At 54.6% G+C, this 21,275-nt stretch overlaps 7 protein-coding genes across 7 annotated transcripts; 5 read left to right on the forward strand and 2 right to left on the reverse strand.

The window, feature by feature from the left end:
- Window positions 1–216: 216 nt before the first annotated feature.
- BROUX77_004869 (uncharacterized protein) lies at window positions 217–2,217 on the forward strand (the record flags this gene model as incomplete). The annotated part of the gene is made up of 1 exon (XM_073749679.1): window positions 217–2,217. One exon carries the CDS (start codon window positions 217–219, stop codon window positions 2,215–2,217), a length of 2,001 nt encoding a protein of 666 aa, XP_073605326.1.
- Window positions 2,218–2,694: 477 nt separating this feature from the next.
- On the reverse strand, window positions 2,695–5,097 carry BROUX77_004870 (uncharacterized protein; the record flags this gene model as incomplete). Its single annotated transcript, XM_073749680.1, has 6 exons — window positions 2,695–2,848; window positions 2,913–3,513; window positions 3,580–3,738; window positions 3,823–4,076; window positions 4,153–4,845; window positions 4,925–5,097. 6 exons carry the CDS (start codon window positions 5,095–5,097, stop codon window positions 2,695–2,697), a joined length of 2,034 nt encoding a protein of 677 aa, XP_073605327.1.
- Window positions 5,098–6,456: 1,359 nt separating this feature from the next.
- Window positions 6,457–7,630, forward strand: BROUX77_004871 (uncharacterized protein; the record flags this gene model as incomplete). The annotated part of the gene is made up of 2 exons (XM_073749681.1): window positions 6,457–6,722; window positions 6,802–7,630. The coding sequence occupies 2 exons, from the start codon at window positions 6,457–6,459 to the stop codon at window positions 7,628–7,630; spliced, it is 1,095 nt and encodes a 364-aa protein (XP_073605328.1).
- Window positions 7,631–9,860: 2,230 nt separating this feature from the next.
- On the forward strand, window positions 9,861–11,860 carry BROUX77_004872 (uncharacterized protein; the record flags this gene model as incomplete). The annotated part of the gene is made up of 4 exons (XM_073749682.1): window positions 9,861–9,993; window positions 10,058–10,139; window positions 10,201–11,545; window positions 11,633–11,860. The coding sequence occupies 4 exons, from the start codon at window positions 9,861–9,863 to the stop codon at window positions 11,858–11,860; spliced, it is 1,788 nt and encodes a 595-aa protein (XP_073605329.1).
- A 2,801-nt stretch (window positions 11,861–14,661) lies between these two features.
- On the forward strand, window positions 14,662–15,841 carry BROUX77_004873 (uncharacterized protein; the record flags this gene model as incomplete). The annotated part of the gene is made up of 2 exons (XM_073749683.1): window positions 14,662–14,909; window positions 15,058–15,841. The coding sequence occupies 2 exons, from the start codon at window positions 14,662–14,664 to the stop codon at window positions 15,839–15,841; spliced, it is 1,032 nt and encodes a 343-aa protein (XP_073605330.1).
- Window positions 15,842–17,474: 1,633 nt separating this feature from the next.
- Window positions 17,475–17,858, reverse strand: BROUX77_004874 (uncharacterized protein; the record flags this gene model as incomplete). The annotated part of the gene is made up of 1 exon (XM_073749684.1): window positions 17,475–17,858. The coding sequence occupies one exon, from the start codon at window positions 17,856–17,858 to the stop codon at window positions 17,475–17,477; it is 384 nt and encodes a 127-aa protein (XP_073605331.1).
- Window positions 17,859–18,951: 1,093 nt separating this feature from the next.
- On the forward strand, window positions 18,952–20,158 carry BROUX77_004875 (uncharacterized protein; the record flags this gene model as incomplete). The annotated part of the gene is made up of 5 exons (XM_073749685.1): window positions 18,952–18,991; window positions 19,357–19,451; window positions 19,529–19,552; window positions 19,696–19,820; window positions 20,005–20,158. The coding sequence occupies 5 exons, from the start codon at window positions 18,952–18,954 to the stop codon at window positions 20,156–20,158; spliced, it is 438 nt and encodes a 145-aa protein (XP_073605332.1).
- Window positions 20,159–21,275: the final 1,117 nt, after the last annotated feature.

Genomic DNA, 21,275 nt, shown 5'->3' on the forward strand with positions numbered 1-21,275 from the left:
CCTTTTGTACGATCATCGCAACTCATCTCAAAGCATCTTTTCATCAGCTTGCCTCTTCTCAGCTCCTTTCTTTTTTTTTATATTTTCCAAATAACCGTTACATCAACAGTCCCAGCCTTGTTACCATCACTGTTCTTTTTCATTTGTTATATCTTCTATATTTCCTTAATTTCCTTTTTTGTCATCTATTCAAAAATACCCACCCCACTCTTCACAATGTCTCACTGCCTCAGATCATCCTTCGAAAACGGTGCCATCCTCAACGGTCGCTACCGCACAGAACAGCCCCTCAACCATGGCTCTTTTGGCATGGTCTTCTTGGCAACTGATTTGCAAACCAACGACAAGGTGGCCATCAAGTGCATGACGAAGCAGTCTGCTGCGTCAGAGAATGATGTCGAGTCGCAACAGGAGCAGGTCTTCCTGGTTGACGACAAGTCCGAAGAGCTGGAGATTCACGAGCGTCTTGGCAGACACCAGGGAATCGTCAGTCTCCTGGACTCGTTCGAGACGTCTTCTCACCTCTACCTCGTCATCGAATTCTGCGAGCGCGGTGACCTCTACGAGGCTATCCGCAGTGATTGCGGCCCCGGTGAGACTGAGCATGTGCGCAAGTTCATGCTGCAGATTGTCGACGCCGTCGAGTACATGCACGGCATGGGAGTCTTCCACCGCGATATTAAGCCTGAAAACATCTTCATTACCAAGACTGGCTCCATGAAACTCGGTGATTTCGGCCTAGCCACCACCGAAGAATGGTGTGACGAGATGGCTGTCGGCAGCGACCGCTACATGGCTCCCGAGCAGTACGATCATGCTGGTATGGGCTACTCCCCTGGCCAGTCTGACATCTGGTCAATTGGCATCTGCCTCCTCAACATTCTCTTCTCCCGCAACCCCTTCACCCGTCCCACCATGAATGACCCTCTCTTCCGCGATTTTGCTGCGGACAAGCAGTCTCTGTTTGATGTTTTCCCCGACATGTCCCCTGACACCTTCGAGGTTATCAGCCAGTGCATGAGCATTGATCCCAGCAAGCGCTCTTTGGCCGGTGTCCGTGATGCCCTGTGGCGTGTCAACAGCTTCACAAACTTTGACGAAGTGCTCGATGAGTTTATGTTAGCTGAGCGTCCCGCCGTGCCCGACGCCAACCGTGCCCCTCTTCGTACTCCTTCGATCCAGAGCCCTTCCATGCACGGAAACGAAAACCCCTTCTTTGCTCCTGTCCCTATTCCTGAGAGCAAGCACAGACGCATGCTCTCCACCATTCGCGATGAAGAGTACGATGAGCCTTTGTTTTCTGGGTCTGAAAACCAACGCAACTGGTGTGACGTTGCTCTGGAAACTCCCATGTCCTCCATGGCTGAGTCTAGCATTGGTTCTTTCCAGCCCATGACGGCCGCTCGTGCTATTCCCGCCCCCGCCCGCCAGACTCTGCAGGTCGGATCTGTCCCGATCCCCAAGGCTAGAGCCCCTCCTCTTTCCAATCTTTCCTTTTCTTTTGGTCGCGGCAAGGGTGCCAGTGGTGTTAGCTGGAGTGACATGATGGACGACGACGATGACTTCGACTTCGACATGTCCTTCACTGACAACTCTGTTATCCCTTATGAGGATCCCGACGTCCATGTTGACACCCGCAAGGAGATGAATGCTCGCACTTTCTCCAACGATAGTGTCAAGTATTCGTCGACCGGCAATGTGGACGAGCTCACCTTGGACACCAATGTCAAGCCTGCCATTCGGGGCACTTCTGCCCTCAGTGCCGACCTTGCTGCCGCTGATCTCGAGGACGACTTCATGGCCGATGGCTTCTTTTTCCACGACTCTCCCGCCGCCGAGGATCTTTCTGTTCCCCGCACCTTGCCTTCTCCCAAGGACAAGGGTCCCCTGGTGCCGCTTTCCCCCCTAAAGGCCAACGCCAACGAGGGCAAGAAGACGTTGGAGAAATGGGAGGCTTTGGGGCAGCGTCGGCGGGCTTTTGACAAGACTGGGCCGCGTCCTACACAGTCTCAGAGTCTCTCGAGCCACAACTTTGGATTGGGAAGCACCTTCTGTGGCGTTCTAAGCGAAGCTGCCTCTAATCAACTATTCTCCTCTCGAAACAGTCGTGTTAAGCAGCGCGATAATCTCCAGCCTGCTCGGCCTTGGGCTTGCAGCAGCAACTGGCGTGAAAACCGAAATCATTTCACGAACACGTGGGTTGGGCTTGACTGCTAATTTGGTGCAAATCAAAACACTATTTTTTTTTGGATAGTAAAAGCACCCTATTGGGTCATAGCACCAATTGTGGACGGCGGGTTTCCTCGGCTTGAAGGCACAACGATTTCTAATGTTTGTCTCTTTTTGGTTCAGGATTTTTATCCGATGTGGAAATCAGCCTCTCGCTTTTCTGTGTATTCTTGACATATTTGATGTCTGGTGTGTGTTTGTCGGCTGGTAAATTGGGGAAGCATTTATTGGTTCCAGACCCAAGTCGAACTTAGATACAACGTGAATCTGCAATACCAGAAATTACCCACAGTTGTTTGTTCCTTTTTGTATTGACTCTGTGACACTGAATGCCAGGATCTTGTCCCTTTTCTACTAAACAACTCTAGGCTCACACGAATGACTATTTGACGGAGTGACTATCCAATACTATTCAATTACGAAGACAAAACTAGAATGCCTGTCAAATGCCATGAGATCAATTTCTCAATTTGCGTGGATGAGGTCTTTGGGCAGGAAAGCCCAGACAGTGCCGACTAGGGACATGGTGGTCGAGATGACAATCAGCACGTGGCAAAGAAGTCTCTCGGATGGGTGGATTTCGGTGCTGAAGAGCTTGAGATAGAAGGCGAGTGGCAGGCTAGAGGGGACCGGATTAGACAAGAAGCAAACAAGCGCGAAGAATAGGGAAGAAGCGGACTCACATGATGCAAATGCTAAAGCACAGACCGCTGCCCATAAACGCCATGATGCTGTCAAAGGCGGGGAAGAGGATGGAGATGACGAGGAACACGACAATGACAAACAGCTTGACCGAGGCGCGCAGCAGGGTGCGGGCGCGCGGGCTGATTTGCAGGGCGGGGTCGTTGACGCGGAAGACGACCTCGAGGGTGTTGACAATGGGGCGGGCGTTGAGGGGGATCTTTGTGAGCGGGATGACAGCGATAAAGGCGCACATGAGCAGCGTGAGCAGGCGGGGGTAGCCGGCGGTGCGCAGGATGTTGGACGTGATTTCCTCGGACACGCCGTCGCCAAACATGAGCAGGCCGGCGACGGCGGTGGTGGCGTCGAGCAGGTAGGTGAAGCAGAAGGTGGTCTTGACGGCCGCGGCGTACTTGTACGGGTGGCGCATGTCGCGGTAGATGTTGGGGAAGACCGAGTGGCCGCCCCACGGGCTGAGGAGCAGGCCGAACGAGAGCGGGAGCGTCGACCAGTGTTCGGGCAGTAGGTAGGTGGCGGCGGGCTCGAGGAGGGAGCCGGGGAAGTCGGGTTTGTAGAGGCCGTCGAAGACGACGATGGAGACGACTGGCGGCAGGGCGGTGTTAGCGGGGACGGGGGGAATACGGGTCTCGGAGGGGCGGGGAAACATACTGCAGAGACAGCAGAAGATGCCGATCACGCTGGTGAAGCTCAGCAGCCGCAGCGGCACAAAGTTAAGCGGGCAAATCAGCAGACAGCAGACGACCTTCCACTGCACAGAGCTCAGGAAGCCGGGAACCAGCAGCTCGAGGGAATCGGCGAACAAGACGACTAGGCGCGGGGAGCCGGGGGTTAGCATGAGACGAAGCACGGCAGGCATTTAGGGGGGAGAGAGGGGCGGCGGGGACGACTTACTCAGCGCCACACACGCGGCCAGCAGCTCGAGCGTGAACAAGATACTCGTGGCGATCCGCGCCCTGCTGCCAAACGAGATGTAGGCCAGGTCCGAGAAAGTGATGATGCTCTGGTCGAGATCCATGCACTTGGCGAGCAGCCGCGCCGTGTAGCTGCAGACCAGCGCGGCGGCCGCGAGGAGAAGCATGCCGCAGATCCAGCCGGCGTAGCGAACGCCCATGGGCAGACTGAGCAGGCCGACGCCAATCAGGACACTGTCGGGGGGGGGGGGGGGGGGAGATTAGCTCAAACGGAACAAGGGCGTTGGGAGACTCGCAATGGGCGGCTCACTTGATGGAATTGAAGACGGTCTGCGGCAGCGTCGACTGGCCCTCGACAGCCAGCACAATCTTGCCGTCCTGCTCGACCTCGCGCACGAGAATCGGCGGAATCTCGCGGTGCTCACCAGCCTCTTCGCCCGCCGTCTGCTGCTGCCGCTCCTGTTGCTGCTGCTGCCACGCGCGCGCCATGCCGCTGCGGTCCGTCAGCACCGAGGCCACCGAGCCGTAGCTGCGGTAGCTCTGGTAGCTGCCGGCCAGCGGGTCGGCCAGGTGCGGCGGGCCGGCGAAGAGCGCGCCCATGCGCATCTCGCTGGCGCTCGAGAAGCTACTGCGCGGCGCGGCGCGGGCAGCCAGCAGGTCGGCCTCGAGGGCCTTGCGCTCGCGCTCGCGGAAGTCGCCGGCGGCGGCGGCGGCGGCCTGGGACGCCGGGGACGCAGCGGCGCTGCCCGCGGGGCTGCTGCCGCTGCGGATCTGCGCGCCGAGCAGCCCCTGCGGCGCCGGCGTGTGCGGGCCGTCGGACACGGCGCTGGCCTGGTCGAGCGCGCTGGCCTCGGGCGCGTAGTCGGGCGCAAACTGGAACGAGGGCCGGCGCGGGATGACTTCCTGGAAGCCGGCGGCGCGCTGCCAGCTGCGCGTGAAGGATCGGATGGAGTTGACGCCGCCAATGTCGGTGAGGGCAGCCAGGCGGTTGGTTGTCGAGGAGCTGTGGGTGCGGGCGAGGATGTGGTTAGCCGGCGGGGAGCGGGAGGAGGGGGGTGCGGGGGTGCGGGAGGGAAACAAACCTTCGTTGGCGCCGGCCGTGGCCTCCAAGCAGGCTGCTGTCCTCGCCGGCGTTGCCTTCCACGTCGGCGCCGGCGTCGGAATCGGCGCCGTCGGTCCATCGCGAGGTAAAACTGCTGGACAAAAAGCCGCCGGAGCGATCGCGCTCGTGTGGAAGGCTGCTGCTGGCGGCCATTTCTTTTTTCCTTTTTTTTTTCTTTTCCTTTAGTTTGGCGGGATCGCAGTTGTTAAGGGAAGGCACGCAGAAAGCCGATGGGGCAGGACGGTTTGGGCAAGAGCTTCGTTTTTGTGCAAAAGAGCAGGAACCTGCCTATCCGATTTCAGACTTCAGATTATCAGGACAACGCTGATATCGTGGACGGCAGGCACAGGCTGATAGATAACGACCAGCCAGGTATTGGGACTCGTAGTTGCCTCCGTGTTTATCTAGGGAGAAAAAAAGGGTTCTAGGGAGCTAGCTAGTGGGTGGGTCGGGCTAAGAAAACGATACAATTGCCTGGAAAAATGAAAAGAAAAAAAAAAACTCTACGCATCGCAAATTTTCGTTGTGTGCCAAAGAGGCACTGCTGGGAAAAAAATAATATTCATTTGGCGTCTCTTGGTCGTTTGCCACGGCGGTCCGTTGGTCTGGTTTCGGCCCGCACCATCCATTACATCATGATATGTCCTATGGAAAAAAGAAAAAGCGATAAGCTACATCTGCAGCCAAGGCAGGTGCGCTTGTTTGTCATGCAGGTGGGCGAGCGGGTCCGTTTTGTTTGGAGTGTGCGGGCCGGCCTGGGATGGTTTATTGATTTATTGATTTCTTTTTTTACGGCTACAGCCAAGAGACTTCCGCCTCCACCAATCATCGTCACCTCACGTCGCCACTTTCCACCCGCCTCCCCACGGGCAGTCACAGTCTGGACGGCTGTTGCCTTTTTGGACCGGGCGCTGCTAGCCGCTATCGTTATCGCTATCACTTGAGGTGCCTTTTTTTTTATTCTTTTTTTTTTTTTTTTTTTCAATGGGCCGGCAACCAACATCTACATGCTCTCGCTTCCCTTCTCTGGCCACACTCCGGCGAGGCCTGGCGATAACTAGAACTTTCCACAAGCGTTTGTAACAAGTGTTGGTCAACACTACCTGGTCCAATCGTGAGATCACATCACGCCTCGTCTATGTGAAACATGGCGACATGCTGGTACAAGTATATTGTAACCATATGCAAGCATCCACCAGCATATCCCAGAAACCGGCCGGGAGCACAAATACAGAACCACCATGTCCCCCACAAACTCCGGTTCAATCATACCATCCACTACATCATTAACAAAAGACAGCCATGGAGCTCACAGGCCTCTCGCTTCACGTCTCTCTGGTGTGAAGTCTGAAGACCATGTACAGGTACACATCGTATCACTTATCTTATCACTAGCTATCTTATCGATAACAAAAGTGGCCGACCGTCTTCATACTGGGCGTCATACACTTCAACCTCTGCGCGACCAGCAAGACTCCATCTAGAACATAACTACCGACAAATCTAAATCTCATGCCTACTCCGGCACATAACCCAGCGGCAATGGAGACTCTCAGCAACGCACAGTTCCAAGAGATTTCGTCTCAGCTCTCGCCCGCCCTGGAGCTGCTCGATGCACTGTGCCATCGCAGCAAGAACCAACACAGACACTCGGTGTGGTGGCGAGATGTTGGCATTCTGCGGAGGGCAATTCGACGTCTGCTACAGGAGACTTCGTCCAAGATGCGGCGCGAGAGAGCCCGCTGGCTAGGGCTTGAAATAATGCCCAGTGCTTACGTGTGGGTTGGGTCCTCAGCTATCGAGCTGTAACCTTGAACATGAACTAATATTCTTTTTCTTTTACCGACGCTTTACTAGATCGTTTACACAACTCACAGCCGACACGCAGTTTTCGCAGCTTGGTCTAGCCTTGATTGGCATCATATCACAAGTCAACTCGGCTCTTCAACCAATAATGCCCTCGGTCGAGACACAATCACGGCCTAGTGAGCCTCTCAAAACTTCGACTGGGGCACCGGGACATTCACTAGTGGAGAGTGGAAAGCGTGATTTACTGTCTCATCAAGACTCTCCGCTGGTTGATACCGGGGTGGCCATCTCGAGAGATTTAGCGCCAAAGAAGCCGGCTTCCAAGAGCTCGAAATCAACCGATGAGCCATCATGCAGGAAGCTACTGTCGGATAACGAAACACTTGACGATATTTCCAGTACGCCTCGGTCTATGCCGAAACCATGTAGCAACAGGCAAAATGCCGATAGCTTCGACGACATCTTTGACCACTTTTCTCAGCCTGAAAGGCCAAGCAAAAAACAGCCGGAAGAGGCAGACACATTTGATGACATTTTTGGTGATGTCGGCATGACAGCAAAGAAGCCATCGCGCAAACCATTGCACAAGGTAAAGGACGCTACAGATGCATTCGGAGAGACTGCAAAGCCGCACAAAACTAAGAAGTTGAGCCCCAGCGACACCCCAAGTAGCGCCCTGGCCGAGCCCGGCGTACCTGAAAAGAGGCCAGCAGTCACACGCAAGACCATGGGCTTCGATGACATATTTGGAGACACTACCAAGAAGGAAAAGAAGAAGAAGCGGCCGACGGGAGATGATGTCTCGGGCGCAAAGAAGAAAAAGAAGGCCAAGCCGAAGCTTGGGACAGACATGAGTGACCTGTTTGGGTCTCTGTGATACAGGCACGCCGTATAATGGAGCGTACGACTGGGACGATGAGGAACTGTGTAAAGCTAACTGCCAATTGGACTACTAGCTTGTTCTCAACTCCTTTGACACCATGTGTTACGTGTGCTGGGCGGCAGGACGTGCAACTTGGTGACACTACATGTCTAGGGTGGCTAGGATAGGGTTACACACGTGGTGGTAGTGGCGAGAGGCTAATGAGGGCGGGTTGAAGTCAGGTTAGGTCAGCTCCAGAACAGAAGCGTAAGCACAAGTACACCGGAAGATTACTTGTGTGTGTGTTGGAGCTGAGCCCATGAGAGCAGGGTGTGTAAGATGGAGAGGGCTAGCTTGGGGAGCTCCATGTGTGTGAACTGTGTGTGGCGTGGGGGGGGGGGGGGGTTTGCCGGCCCTAGGAGCTCCATGGCATTCGGTACAAGGTGATACTGGCCGAATCTTTGCATCATCGGGCGCAGTGCGCGGTACTTTGGGGGTCACGGGCTGGTGGATTCGTCACAGTGTGTCTGGATGTACGCACGCGCGTGTGATATTCAGAGCCCGGGGTCTCTGGGGGTCTCTGGGTCTCCGGGTCTCTGCCTCTCTGGCTCTCGGCTTCCCTCTCCTCGCTGCACACACGGCGCGGCTCGCCTCGCCTCGCGCTGGCGTCTCCACATTTGCGCCGGTCTAACAAGAAGCGCGTGGATCTCGGATCGGAGTCCCGACTAAGTCAGCCCGCTTTGTTTACGTTTGCGGATTGATATCTCCACCCCAGGCCATGGCCATGACAGGCCGGCGCTTTGTTTACCAGACACGCCCTGCCATGCTGGAATTGCTGGATGCACCCGCGCACAAGACAACCGACACCAGTAAAAGTAAAAGTACCAAGTACACATCAATAAAAAGACCAGACCAAACCAGACACGGGCCTGAGACAGCCTCAATGCAGAAAAGTCGCGCCATGTACCCGCCGCCCAGAGTCGCAGCAAAAGCGGGTCTGCTGTGGCTGAAAGATACATACGTACATCCCCGTAATCCGCCGCGGATGCACTGTTCGGCAGGTATCTCCATGTGGCGTTGGGCGTGCAGGCCCAGCAGGGGTACATGGGAGATACATGCAGCCCGATAAAAAAGCCCCGGTTTATAGGGCCATTTTTCCTGCTTCTGCGCGCTGTTGGAGCCCCACTTTGCGCCTGCCCTTCCCCATCCAATCATCCTTGCTTGCTTCCTTCCTTCCTTCTTTTGCTAGCACCACGAGTAGAAAGAAAAAAAGGTTGTGCAGTTGCCGTCAAAGTCCACGCAAAGAGAGTAAGCTGTCTTTTCGCTCCTGCCTGACCGTGTGCACGCTCTTGCTTCTTGCTTTATCGCCTTCCCCTTTACCTTTCTCTACCTTTTTTTTTTTTTCTCTCCCCCCCCCCCCCCCCCCGACTCCCGCCTTTTCTTCCTGCATTGGCATCATCGCCAGCCAACTTTCTCCCATCTCGTCCTTTTTTGTTTCTATCGCACAATCTCATCGCTGCCATTTCCACCGACCAGCCATTTTCCATCCGTCCCGACCGAGCCTGCTGGCGACAAACTCGTTGCATAACAACATCCGGCCCAGCACCAGCAAAAAGCGGTTGGATCAGCTTCGAGCTCGCCCTTTGTTTGGAGTCCCCTGCTGCCCTGCCCTATTCTGCTCTGCTCTTCTCTCCGCCTGGGTGCTTGTTTCTTGCCGTAGCCTCGCGTCTGGCTCCAAGCTCTTCCACCTTCGACACCCTTGGCAAGACGTGTGTCGCGATAGCGAAAAAAAAATACCACGCGAGCAGGAAACGCAGCTGCCTCTCCTTTCGCCCCCTTTCGAATCCGTATCCGCGACCCGACCTCCCTCGCCAAACCCTTATCCCGGACGCCTCGAGACCCGCTCCCCGTCTTAGCACCGCGTCGTCGCATCGTATCGCATCGTGACCGTGTCGTGTCTGTTTTGCACCGCCCTCCGCGCCTGCTGCCTCTCCCTGCCATCGCGTTCTAGACTCGCGATACTAGGAATCCGCCGTCTCGATACTGCTGCTTCCCGCCAGCGTGTCTTGTTGATCGTTGCCTCGCTGCCGTCTCCATCCCCCCGAGCGATCGCGCTTTTACCCCCCTCGGATCCTCCGCTCGTCAGCCTTGCGCCGGCTTGCGACTGTCGTGACCACACCACCAATCCCATCGCCGCGAGACCTCCCCCCTCCGCATCCGCGTACTGGTTTCAGGCTCGCCCGTCATGTCCATGTACAACCAGCACCCTCCCCGTATGGGCGGAGCTCCTCCCAACAACCGCTTCAATGAGTTGCTCGATCAGGTTCGGTCCGAGTACGAATCGCAAATTAGATCTGGCGAAAACTACGAGCATCAAAGTGCGTCCGATCCGATCGCCTCCCCTGTCCGTCCTCAAAGACCGCATGCTAACGTCGGTAACAGTTCAATCTCAGGTCAGCGAGCTGCAGCTCATCCGCGAAAAGGTCTATGCCATGGAGCAAACGCACATGACTCTCAAGCAAAAGTTGGTCCCCTCAGCCGTCGACATGCTCCTTGCCTTTGGCCCCCTGCTAACCTTGCTCCAGATTCGAAGAAGAAATTGCGCATCTGAGACGCCAGCTCGAAGCTGCCAGAGGCGCCCCCCAGGGCTCCATGGGAGGTCCGCCCCCCCATTCGGTCCAACAACCGCCTGCTATTTCCGGCGGTAGTGGCCTGTTCAATGGAATCATGTCCGGCGGCGGCCAGGGCGGCCTGGCACCTCCACCCCAGCAGCCGCCTCAGGGCGACCAGATGCCTCCCCATGGCCAAATGCCCCCAGGCCCTACTGGTCTTCCCGTCCCGCCCCCGCCTCCGGGCCCCTCGCAACAACCCCCTTTCCAGCAAAACGCCTACGGTCAGGCCCCCATCTCCAACGGCATGGGCCCCCAGCCGCCCCAATCGACCGCCTCGCCCGGCCCTCGCGGCCGCGGCATGGGCCGCCCTCCTCCGACTGCTGGTCCCGCGACGCCTCAGATCAGCAACCCCATGCCCTTCCCGGGTGCCACCCAGTCTCCCCAGGTTTCGCACCCGACCCCGGACCACGCGCGCATGGGCCCCAGACCCCCTCAGGCCCACACCAGCATGGAAGTCGACCCTGACCGTCTCCCTCCTCAGCTCAAGAAGACTGGCTCCGACTGGCTTTGCGTGTTCAACGACGCCGTTCCGCGTACTCTTGACGTCGACCTAGTCCACACTCTCACCCACGAGAGTGTTGTGTGCTGCGTGCGTTTCAGCCATGACGGCAAGTACGTCGCCACTGGCTGCAACCGCTCTGCCCAGATTTACGACGTGCAGACTGGTGAAAAGATTTGCGTCCTCCAGGACGAAACCGCCGACGTTGCTGGCGATCTCTACATCCGCAGTGTTTGCTTCAGCCCTGACGGTCGCTATCTCGCTACTGGTGCAGAGGACAAGCTGATTCGTGTGTGGGACATCCAGAGCCGTTCTATTCGCAACACTTTCTCGGGCCACGAGCAAGATATCTACTCGCTCGACTTTGCCCGTGACGGCAGAACTATTGCTTCTGGAAGTGGCGACAGAACCGTGCGTCTGTGGGACATTGAAAACGGTACCAACACCTTTACCCTCACTATTGAAGATGGCGTTACCACGGTTGCCATTTCTCCCGACACCAAGTACGTTGCTGCTGGTTCGCTGGACAAGAGCGTTCGCGTGTGGGACATCCACCAAGGCTACCTCCTCGAGCGTCTGGAGGGTCCCGATGGTCACAAGGATAGCGTCTACTCTGTCGCCTTCTCTCCCAACGGCAAGGACCTCGTCAGTGGTAGCTTGGACAAGACTATCAAGATGTGGGAGCTCAACACTCCTCGTGGATCTTCTAACCCCGGCCCCAAGGGCGGCCGCTGCATCAAGACTTTTGAGGGCCACCGTGTAAGTTTTATAGCGCTTCCAAGCAAGGCCGCATGCCTTGTTCCACCAAAGACTAGAACCAACTAACATTTGCGACTCAACTCTTAGGACTTTGTACTCTCGGTTGCCTTCACTCCCGACGGCCTGTGGGTCATGTCGGGCTCCAAGGACCGCGGCGTCCAGTTTTGGGATCCCCGTACCGGCTCTACGCAGCTGATGCTTCAAGGACACAAGAACTCCGTCATCTCAGTTGCACCCAGCCCGACCGGCGGCTACTTTGCGACGGGCTCGGGCGACATGCGCGCTCGCATTTGGTCATACCGCAACCTCGCATAAGCAAGATGGCTCTATTGGCTAGGGATGTGGAATGAATGGAGTTGGCGCGCGTCGTAGTAGCCCGTAGCATCTCTTTTCGTTGCGTTTCTATTGCTTGATTGTTTTGTCTTGTTGTTCTCCTGGCTGATGGCGGGTGGTGAAGATGACGATGGGATGGATACTTGTGCTGGCTTGGGTCACACACACACACACATGCATACATCTTACGCACGCAAGTCAAACATCAGTCTTGTCTCTAACTAGAGGACGGTGTCCATTTTTGGGACGCCCAGGTGTCAGCCACGGTTGAAGACAAACAAACAAGGCTAGCCGAAAGGGAGGCTCTGATTGGAGTCTCGTCATCTTCTCTTCTTTGTTTTTTTTTCTTCTCTTTTTTTTTTCCATCTTTGGTTCTATCGTGGGTTTTGGAATTTTAGCAATTTCGTGTTTTTTTTTTTGGTATCCCGCGCTGTTTCAAATTCCTACCATGTAGTAGTTGTTGTAGTTTTGAATCAGGTTCCTCTGTTTTCTTTCCTTATTTTTGTGGTGTTGTACGTGATTTGTTAGTGATGTGTGAGTATGGTGGTGATGTGACTTTGGGAAGAACAAGAAGAATTATACGTGTAGACGGGGCGGGATTCTTCGAGATGTGGGATGAAGGATGGTAGAACAAAAGGGAGAGAGAACGGTAGTTAGGGAAGAATGAAACAGAAACCAGGGAGCAGGAAAAGAGAAGGAAAAAAAAACAAAACAAGTCAACAGAAGCAAGGATTACAAACGTCATGTGCCATTCGTCTCCGATGGTCGGAAGAGGCCAAGTAAAAGTGAGGATGACGTCGGTGTTAATTAATGAGGTGCCAGCAAACGAAGCGACGTGGTCTTTAGGTAAGTTCAGGGAAATAAAAATAATTAAAAAAAAGAAAGTTAGGGATGGCCAAGCAAACAACGTGTGTTTAGTACCAGGCACTTGTAGGGATGGCAGTCGAGCTGGTGGTGCAAAGTTGGTGATGGGGAGAAAAGAAAAGATCTGATAAGCAGCTCAGTTCAGGCGGGTACGAGAACGAGCCAGGATTATGGTTGGTTGATTGGTTGGAAGAGGAAGAGGAAGAGCCCAGTGGTGCCGGCATGCTAGGAATACAGAGTTTTTTTTTGTTTTTTTTTAGGATGGTCGTATACTTTTGGCCTAGCCCTGAGCACCGTTCAGGGACCAAAAACACGACAACAAATTACATGTGATGAATTTGGCTGGGGGTAGTGGAGACTCTTTTTGCAGTAGGGGGCTGGAAACTTGGAGTGGGCAATTGGTGCGAGTCCTTGTTTTTTTTAATAATGATTTTTGCTCCTCATTCTCAAGCGCGCTGGCTTTCATCGCTGGCACGTCGCGGAGTCAAATTCAGGTGACGTTGGACTTTGTTGCACTGCTGACAATAGAGTTAGCCAGCATTTTCTTTGGGGCAAGGGGAGGGGGCTCTTGTTCGTACTCGTAACCGGGGGAGCCGGAGTACAGCGTGCGGCAGTCTCGGTGTGCGCACTGTATCCACAGAGCAAAGGGCCCGCAGAGTCAGGCCAGACGCGGCGAAAGCAGCACTGTGCGCGCGACATGGGCCATGGGGGCACTGGGTCAGACAGGACAGCAAAAAGCCGGGCAGCTGGGCCAATCACAGGCGGCAAGACCCTGGAGCTGAGCGCGACTCTGTGGAAGCTTGGCTAAGGTTGTTAGTGAACCGGGGGGACCCAAGGTTTCCGTAGGGTGTGTGTGACTGGGCGCGTGGTCTGTGTATTTTTTTTTAATCGGTAGCCAGGCATAGACTGAACAGCAAAAGAGAGTTCAAGTCAATGTACCCGCGGGTCAGGTCATCATGCGAATTCGAGGGGGGGCGGCCAGGGAGAAGGACACGGGGGGAGACCAACAGGCGCCAACCAACTCACTCATCAGGCCATGGCAGGCAGTATGGCGAGGTTTCTGGCGGCAGAGGAAGCGCGGAAATGATGCGGCGGCACAGGCATATAAAGAGGTGAATAATGGCATTCTGCTATCACAGAGACGTGTGTATTTTTAATCTTATCGGCGGCCATCCCGATTGTGTAGATAGCACGATGTGCGCTCGTCAGAGCAGTTGCCGGCTTGGTTGCCTGTCTTTCTTTAGTGGATGCCCCCGACTGCCTGTTTTGACAGTGACAATTGAGTGGCAATTGCCTGTTCTGGGGCATGGACCCTCCACCGCACGCGGATGTCGAAGCTCCCGATGGGACGACAAGACAAGAGCAAGAGCAGCACGCAAAGGGCACTTGCTCTGTATGTCATTGCCTTCCTGGTTCGTCGCTCCGTGCCCGTCGAGCTGGTTCCCAGGTAATTTCACCATTTAAAGTCACATGTCCCTTTCCTTTCCTTCCCTCCTCCGAACTGCCCGAACCCCGTTGCTTGCTATTTTCTACATATTTTATTCCCTCCTGCCTGTTTTGTTGTCTGCTGTCAAAAGGCCTTTTTTTTCTTCACCAGCTCCTTGCAAGTTTTTTTTTCTTTTTTTTTCTACTTCTTTCCCACCAGCTTCCTCGCTTCGCTCCTCCTCGACACTTTACTTTGGCTTGGTCTTTAATTCGAATAAAACCTCCACCTGTCCCGGCCTGACTGGGATTTGACAGCCTTTTTCTCTTCTTTTTCTTTCATTTCCGCTCCTCGCCTGGCCTGCCCAAATCCGCCTTTTGTTTAGTGTCCCTTTTTTTTTGTTCTTCTTCTTCACCTGTGGCTTCTCGTCTCTCTCCCTCCCACACACGCCAAAGACGATCCGAAACAAAACAGCTAGCCGGTCGCTACCCTCATCATGGACGTTGTTCTCGAGGTCATCGACACCTACGTCGCCGACCACATCTACGCCTGGGCCGTGCCGGCCCGTCTCGCCTCCCACAGCGCCGTGTCCGGCAACGCCAGCGGCTCGGTGTCCTTTAGCAACTGGAAATATGTGCCGGCAACGTCGTATCTGCACATGGAGCCGTCACCGGCCGCGTACCTGAGCGAATGGAACCGAGATCACACCCTGCGCCAGCTGATCACGCTCTTCTTCATCACTTGGTACGTCATCTCATGTCGCAGTGCCTTTGGCGTTCGCGGATGCCGCCGCCCCGCGCCCGCGTGCCTCGCCCCTCCCCCCACCATGTTGGAAGCTTTCCTTCCCGACGTCACATGCATGCTGACTTTAGACTTCTAACTCTGCCTGTAGGATCTTTGGCGTCCTTCTCTACTTTGTCTTTGCCACGCTCTCCTACTGCTTCATCTTCGACAAGCGCACCTTTGACCACCCGCGATTCCTCAAGAACCAGATGTCTCTGGAGATGAAGCAGGCCAACCAGGCCCTGCCGCTCATGGCCGTCCTCACCATTCCCTTCTTCCTGTGCGAGGTCAAGGGCTTCGGCAGGCTCTACGACACCTTTGACCAGGCGCCGGCCTGGTGGTACAACTGGCTGCAGTTCCCGCTGTTCCTCGTCTTCACCGACTTCTGGATCTACTGGATTCACCGCGGCCTCCACCACCCGCGCATCTACAAGCACCTGCACAAGCCGCACCACAAGTGGATCATGCCCACGCCCTTTGCCAGCCACGCCTTCCACCCCGTCGACGGCTGGGCCCAGTCGCTGCCCTACCACATCTTCCCCTTCATCTTCCCGCTGCAGAAGATGGCCTACGTGCTGCTCTTCGCCTTTGTCAACTTCTGGACCATCATGATCCACGACGGCGAGTACCTGACCGACAACCCCGTCGTCAACGGCGCCGCCTGCCACTCGCTGCACCATTCCAAGTTCGAGGTCAACTACGGCCAGTTCTTTACCTTCCTCGACCGTCTGGGCGGAACCTACCGCCGCCCCGAGGCTTACATGTTTGAGAAGGAGCTCAAGATGTCCAAGAAGACGTTCCAGAAGGAGTCTCTGGAGGTCGACGACATTGTCAAGGAGGTCGAGGGCGGCGACGACCGGTCATACGGCAGCGAGGACAAGAAGACCAAATGAAGCGTCGCCATCTGCGTCTTCACATGCATCCTGCTCTTTGTTTTTCCTTGTTGCTGCTGTCTATTGTTTTTTTGTTTGATTTTCCTATCCTTTGCTGCTTCATTTCACGCCTTCACAAAAGCATGACACATTTTTTCTCCCCTTTTTCTATGACTGGCGCCTGTTTTCATCTGGGAAGATGGCATCGCCCTTCATTGTACATCACACGAACAACTTCTTTCTTTTTCTTTTTGCCCTGCCCTCTCCTATTCCCTCGATACCGGTGGGCCACAAGTCTTCAGCTTCGATTTGCCTTCTTGTTGATAATTTGCCAAAATTACCGCCTTTTATTTTCACTTCTGGCACTTTTATTATTCTCTGAGGCAAGATGGGATTTTTTGTGTCACCACACGTAGTCGACTACAACTACACCAATGTTTCTCTTTTTTTTTCTTTTCTTCCGTCTTGCTCGTTGTCTTGCTTATTCATGACTTCAAGACATTTCACACATATCTTGTTTGTTTGTTTTTTTCCTTCTCTTTTCTCTCTGGATGGACGGGGGGGGGGGGGGCGGTTGGGCGGCAAAGGAGAAAACAACTGGGCGGGTGTTGGGATTCGTTTTTTTTGGAATAGGAACGAAAGAATCTGTCCCAGGGGACACGACCATGATAACTCAACGATCTCTCTCTTTTTTTTTTTTTTTTGGGGGTTTCCCCTTTTAATATTTTAGTTGATACAGAACTTACTAATAATGACGCTGGTCTTACTTGGCAAAAAAAAAAAAAACAAAGAAAGGCTTACTTGTACAAGGAGGAATAGGTGCAGCCAGGGTCAACACAACAAGTCTTTGTGTTTTGCCTTGTAATATGAATGTAAGCAGAACATATATTTGGAGCACGGTGCACTGGTACGCAAAAGGACCAAGTCTATCAGAAAGGGCTAGATATACGGATACAAAAGGAAGATGATAGAGGAAAAGGAAGATGACAGAGGAAAAGCAGAGATGCAGAGGATATCAACAAGTATCCGAACGAAGAAAAAGAAGAAAAAAAAAGAGACAAGAAACCAGACAGCAGGTCAGACATCGCAACTGATCAAAAACAAACGTGACCCCGTCCACGGTCATGACGTTCTTCTATTCTCTAGACCACAGAATCGCCCCTTTACGTTGTTGCAGGGAGGCGAAGCCACCCATGTCGCCGGCCGGACTGAGACTCGGATTTATAAACATCACCGGAGTTCATGGGGATGAAGACTGCCAACAGGGCAGAATCTCTGTATCTGGCTATATATATACGCTGATATGCCTCCCACTGCAAGGGACAGAGCACTTACAGCAGTCGGCGGGTGATCTGTCGAATGGTCGAGTGAGATGTCGTGGTTGTGGCGGTGAGTCGTGGTTTACTTGTGACAGGGAAGCACAAGAACAAAGGGAAGCAAGGCGACTGGAATGAAGCAGAACAAAGGAAAAAAAATACAGCGCGGCGAGCGAGGCGGACGGGGCGCGAATACGAAAGCAAGGCCGCAAGAAGAGCAGCAGAAACAAGGGTGTCAGCAAGAAAAGAAAGAAAGATGGCGGGTGTGCACACAGCCTCGCCGGTGGGTGCTGACAAGACGGCCAGGCCAGGCCAGGCCATGCCACAGGGGCCCCCAATCATGAGAAGCTGACAAACTTGGGGTCCCGCGGCAGGCCATCGGCGCCGATGCCGTTGGCGCGGAAGCGCTGCTCCATGAAGGCCTTGCGCGCCTCGTCAAACGGCAGGCGGCGCTTCTTCATGATGCGCAGGACCTCGGCCTTGGCCGCGTCGTCGAGGCCGGCCCGCGCGTCGCCCTCGGCAATGTTGCCGGCCAGGTCAAACGTGCTGCTGCTGAGCCCGGCCTCCACGTCGGCCTGGAACGACGTCGGCAGCGCCTGGTACAGGTGCTCGCGGCCGGGGATCGAGAGGCTGGCGAGCACGGGGATCCAGTAGACGCGGGTCAGGTAGAGCGCGACGACCAGCAGCGTCAGGAAAAAGCCGACGGACGCGTAGAAGATCATGGCGGGCGGGAGGTGTGACGTGTGGGTTTTGGGGGTGAGCGGGCGAGGAGGCGTGGATGAGGCGCGCACGCGATGCTGCGGCGGAGGCGCGGAGATGGTGCTCGGGGCTGGTAGAGAGGAGAAACAGAGCAAGAGTGTAGAGGACCGGCTCCAGACTCGATGGCCACGGGACGCGGACGGTGAATACACAGAGGGCAGCGGACTAAGAAACGCTGTCGCAGCTACCGACAGACTCAAGCTCGCTCGTTGGTTCGTAAAGTGCGTGCAGAAAACCTGTTTAAAGTACAACACAATGGATGGGAATGGCCAGGGATCAGCTGATTGACCGGAAGCGGCGGTACGGCCCAGGATTACCAGGCCTGGCAGCTATGAGTTTGGATTTGGGTGAGCTTGGAGCTTCGAGCGGCCTTGTGGCTGGAGTTATTTCGTGTGCGAGCGGTTCAGGCGCCAAATTAAATAAACAAAAAAGCTAGTCGTGAACCACGACACCTTGGAGATTGGGCCTCGTGGAGTTATGTAGCTGACGGGCTATACGAAGAAAATAGGCAGAAGAGAAGCTGGCGCTGTTTGAAAAGCGTGTTGGCGTGATTCATGCTCGCCTTGGCCTGTTCCTCATTAAAAAAATTATTTAAAAAAGGACATGTTCACAAAGTGCAAAGTGCTTCAGGACACGCCAGAACCCGTCAAAATACCAAAACGCAGCGGCAGTCTTTCTTTCCACACCGAAATTCACATCGCCCTCCAGCGCTGACGTACCACTCTCCCCCAAGAAACAACCTCGTCGTCGTCATCATTTGTTGGCCAATTATGGCCTGCCCAACCAGATCGAGGTGGCCGATAGCGCCCCCCCTCCTCTTTCTATCGGTGGCGTCGTGTGGCTGATGCAAGTGTGGCGCGGGTTTTTCCCAAGCCCTTTGCTGTGTGCCACTAGGCCCAAATAGGAAGTGCATCCAAGCCCACACAATTTCGACAGTGTCGAAATTCACAACGCCCAAAAAAGTATCACCAGCTTAGCAGAATCTCATTTCCGCCCGTACGTCCCAAGTCTTTGTCAAGGAATCCCAATCCCTCGTCACACATCACATTAGCCAAAATGTCCAACGTTTCTTACGATCTTGTCTGGGAGGTTGCCCGTAAGTCTTTTTTTTTTTTAAAAAAAAAAAAACCTTTCCCGACTTCCTAGGCCTACAAATGCATCTTGAGGAAATTCGAAAAGCCCTGCTCCCACAACCCCGATCTCGACCCGACCGATGGCCATCGCACTGTCGCCAAAGACGACTGAATACTCCCGAGAGACCGGTTCTATGAAAAGGGAAATAGTGGTATTTTTCCGGACACCAAAAACTCTGAATCTCCAGGGGCCGGGAACCCTCTTTACGGCAGTGTTGAACGCTCATGACGGATGGCTATCCCATGCGGGATCTCGGGGCGCGGGGCTCTGAACACACCATATTAAGCAAAATATCCAGCCACAAGTGCTGACAGTCCGACTATACAGGCAACCAGAACTCCTACCTGGTTAAGCGCAAGACCAACGGCGGTATCCAGCTGTCGCGCGACCCCCTCAACCTGACCAACGTCCACTCCAAGAAGGTAAGCCATCCCAGTCCGACGAGTCTCTAGATGCAATATCCAAGTGAGAGCCCATCATTCTAACAACCGTTCTGTAGTACGCTGGTTTCGCCAACGAGAAGGTACAACAACCTCTGCCACGCTCTCCAACTCCGATAACAGCAGCTTCGCAATGTGGCTCGCTGACAGTTGCTGTCTTGCCAAAGACCGGCTATTCACCACTGCCACGCACCACAAAAAAAAACTAACACCCGTGTTTCTCTAGGCCGTCGGTGTCGTCCCCGCTGCCAACGGTGGTGTCACCCTCCTGACCAAGAAGGTCTCCGCCGCTGCCACCCCCGTCAAGGCCACCATCTCCGCCACCTTCCCCGCCGCCAAGGACTCTCGCCGGTACGTTGCGTCGTATTCTTCTCTGCATGCACACTGAGCCTCCAAGGCGATGGATGTCATGAGAACTCGAGAACTCTGAGAGTTTTCTCTCCCATGACCTTTGAGGGGCCAAGTGTATACATGACGGGGAAATTCCATTTTGAGATGCATACACGCCTACTAACATGTGCACTCCTCCCTCCAGCATCTTCAAGGCTGTTGCTACCGCCACCGCTGCTGCCGGCTACCGCCCCGACCTGCGCGAGGCTGCCGTCCAGCGCGCCTCTGCCCTGAAGCACACCACCAAGCCCGTCAAGGCTGACCACGAGGCCAAGCCCCGCGGCAAGAAGGCTCTGTAAACATGTTGACCCAATAGCATGTTTACGGTGATGTCTGTTTTTTGTTGTTCTGTTCCATATCAATATTACCAAGGATGTGTCATGAAAAAAGGGAACCATCTGGGGGGATTTGGGAATTGGGAAATTCCGCTTCAGGATAACGAATCGGCCATGAACCAAAAAGAATAAAAAATCATAACAAGATCAACAAATATGCGAACGTACGCAATAGTTTGTGCGTGTGTGTGTGTGTGTGTGTGTGTGTGTGTGTGTGTGTGTGTGTGTGTGTGTGTGTGTGTGTGTGTGTGTGTGTGTGTGTGTGACAGCTTTACGAGGATTGCAATGTTCACGGATATGGATCCCACGTAACGGCGTTAAAATAAACAACAAAATCACAGAGATGGAGGCGCCTCGACGTCAAAATGCCGCTGCTCCCCCTCCATAATCTTGACGCCTTGAAAGGAAGACAGTCCAAAAAGCCTGGGCAGGGCAGCACAGTTCTATATGGAGCTCTTGCCCCTCTCCTTCGGACATCATCTCCGGGGGAAACTGGCACCAAAACGCCGACAGAAAGCCGACCGGTGGTAGTTCAGCGGCGGCTTGCAGCGAAACATTTTTCGCATCACGTTGAAGCCGGGGGCAGCAAGCAAAGGGGAAGCATTTGGGGGGGGGGGGGGGGTTTCTTTTTTTTTTATTTTCGCGCTTGGGTTTTCCTCTTCGAGGGATTGTGGTAGGCTGGGGGCTTTTCACCAGGCCTATGTCGGAGGAGACTTGAAGAAATGGATAACATAATAAGCGCGCCTTGGTAGCGGGGGCGTGGAGGGCAGCACAGCACGGCTTATATAGCCATGGGCTAAGTATCGTGGGCCAGGTTGAGCGGGCGTGGCTGATGGTGGGGTTGGCTGGTTGTCTCTTTGAGCCTCGAAGTAAAGCGCCAAGGGCGGTGTTACGGGGTTGCTATGTTCACTGTGTCCAAGTGTGAAGTGTACATCGATCGGACGGCATGTGTATGCGGCTGGCTTCTTGCGCAACGTTCCGTGCCGAGGCGACCTGGCGTCAAGATAAACAGTCGGAATCACGAGCTTTCTCGTCAAGCCGATCAATAGCCAGAACCCGTGTGAACCCTAACCCTAGTGAG

The sequence above is a fragment of the Berkeleyomyces rouxiae genome (genome assembly GCF_048999995.1).
Source record: "Berkeleyomyces rouxiae strain 22BRR77 chromosome Unknown BrBRR77_ptg000004l, whole genome shotgun sequence".
Lineage (NCBI taxonomy): Eukaryota > Fungi > Ascomycota > Sordariomycetes > Microascales > Ceratocystidaceae > Berkeleyomyces > Berkeleyomyces rouxiae.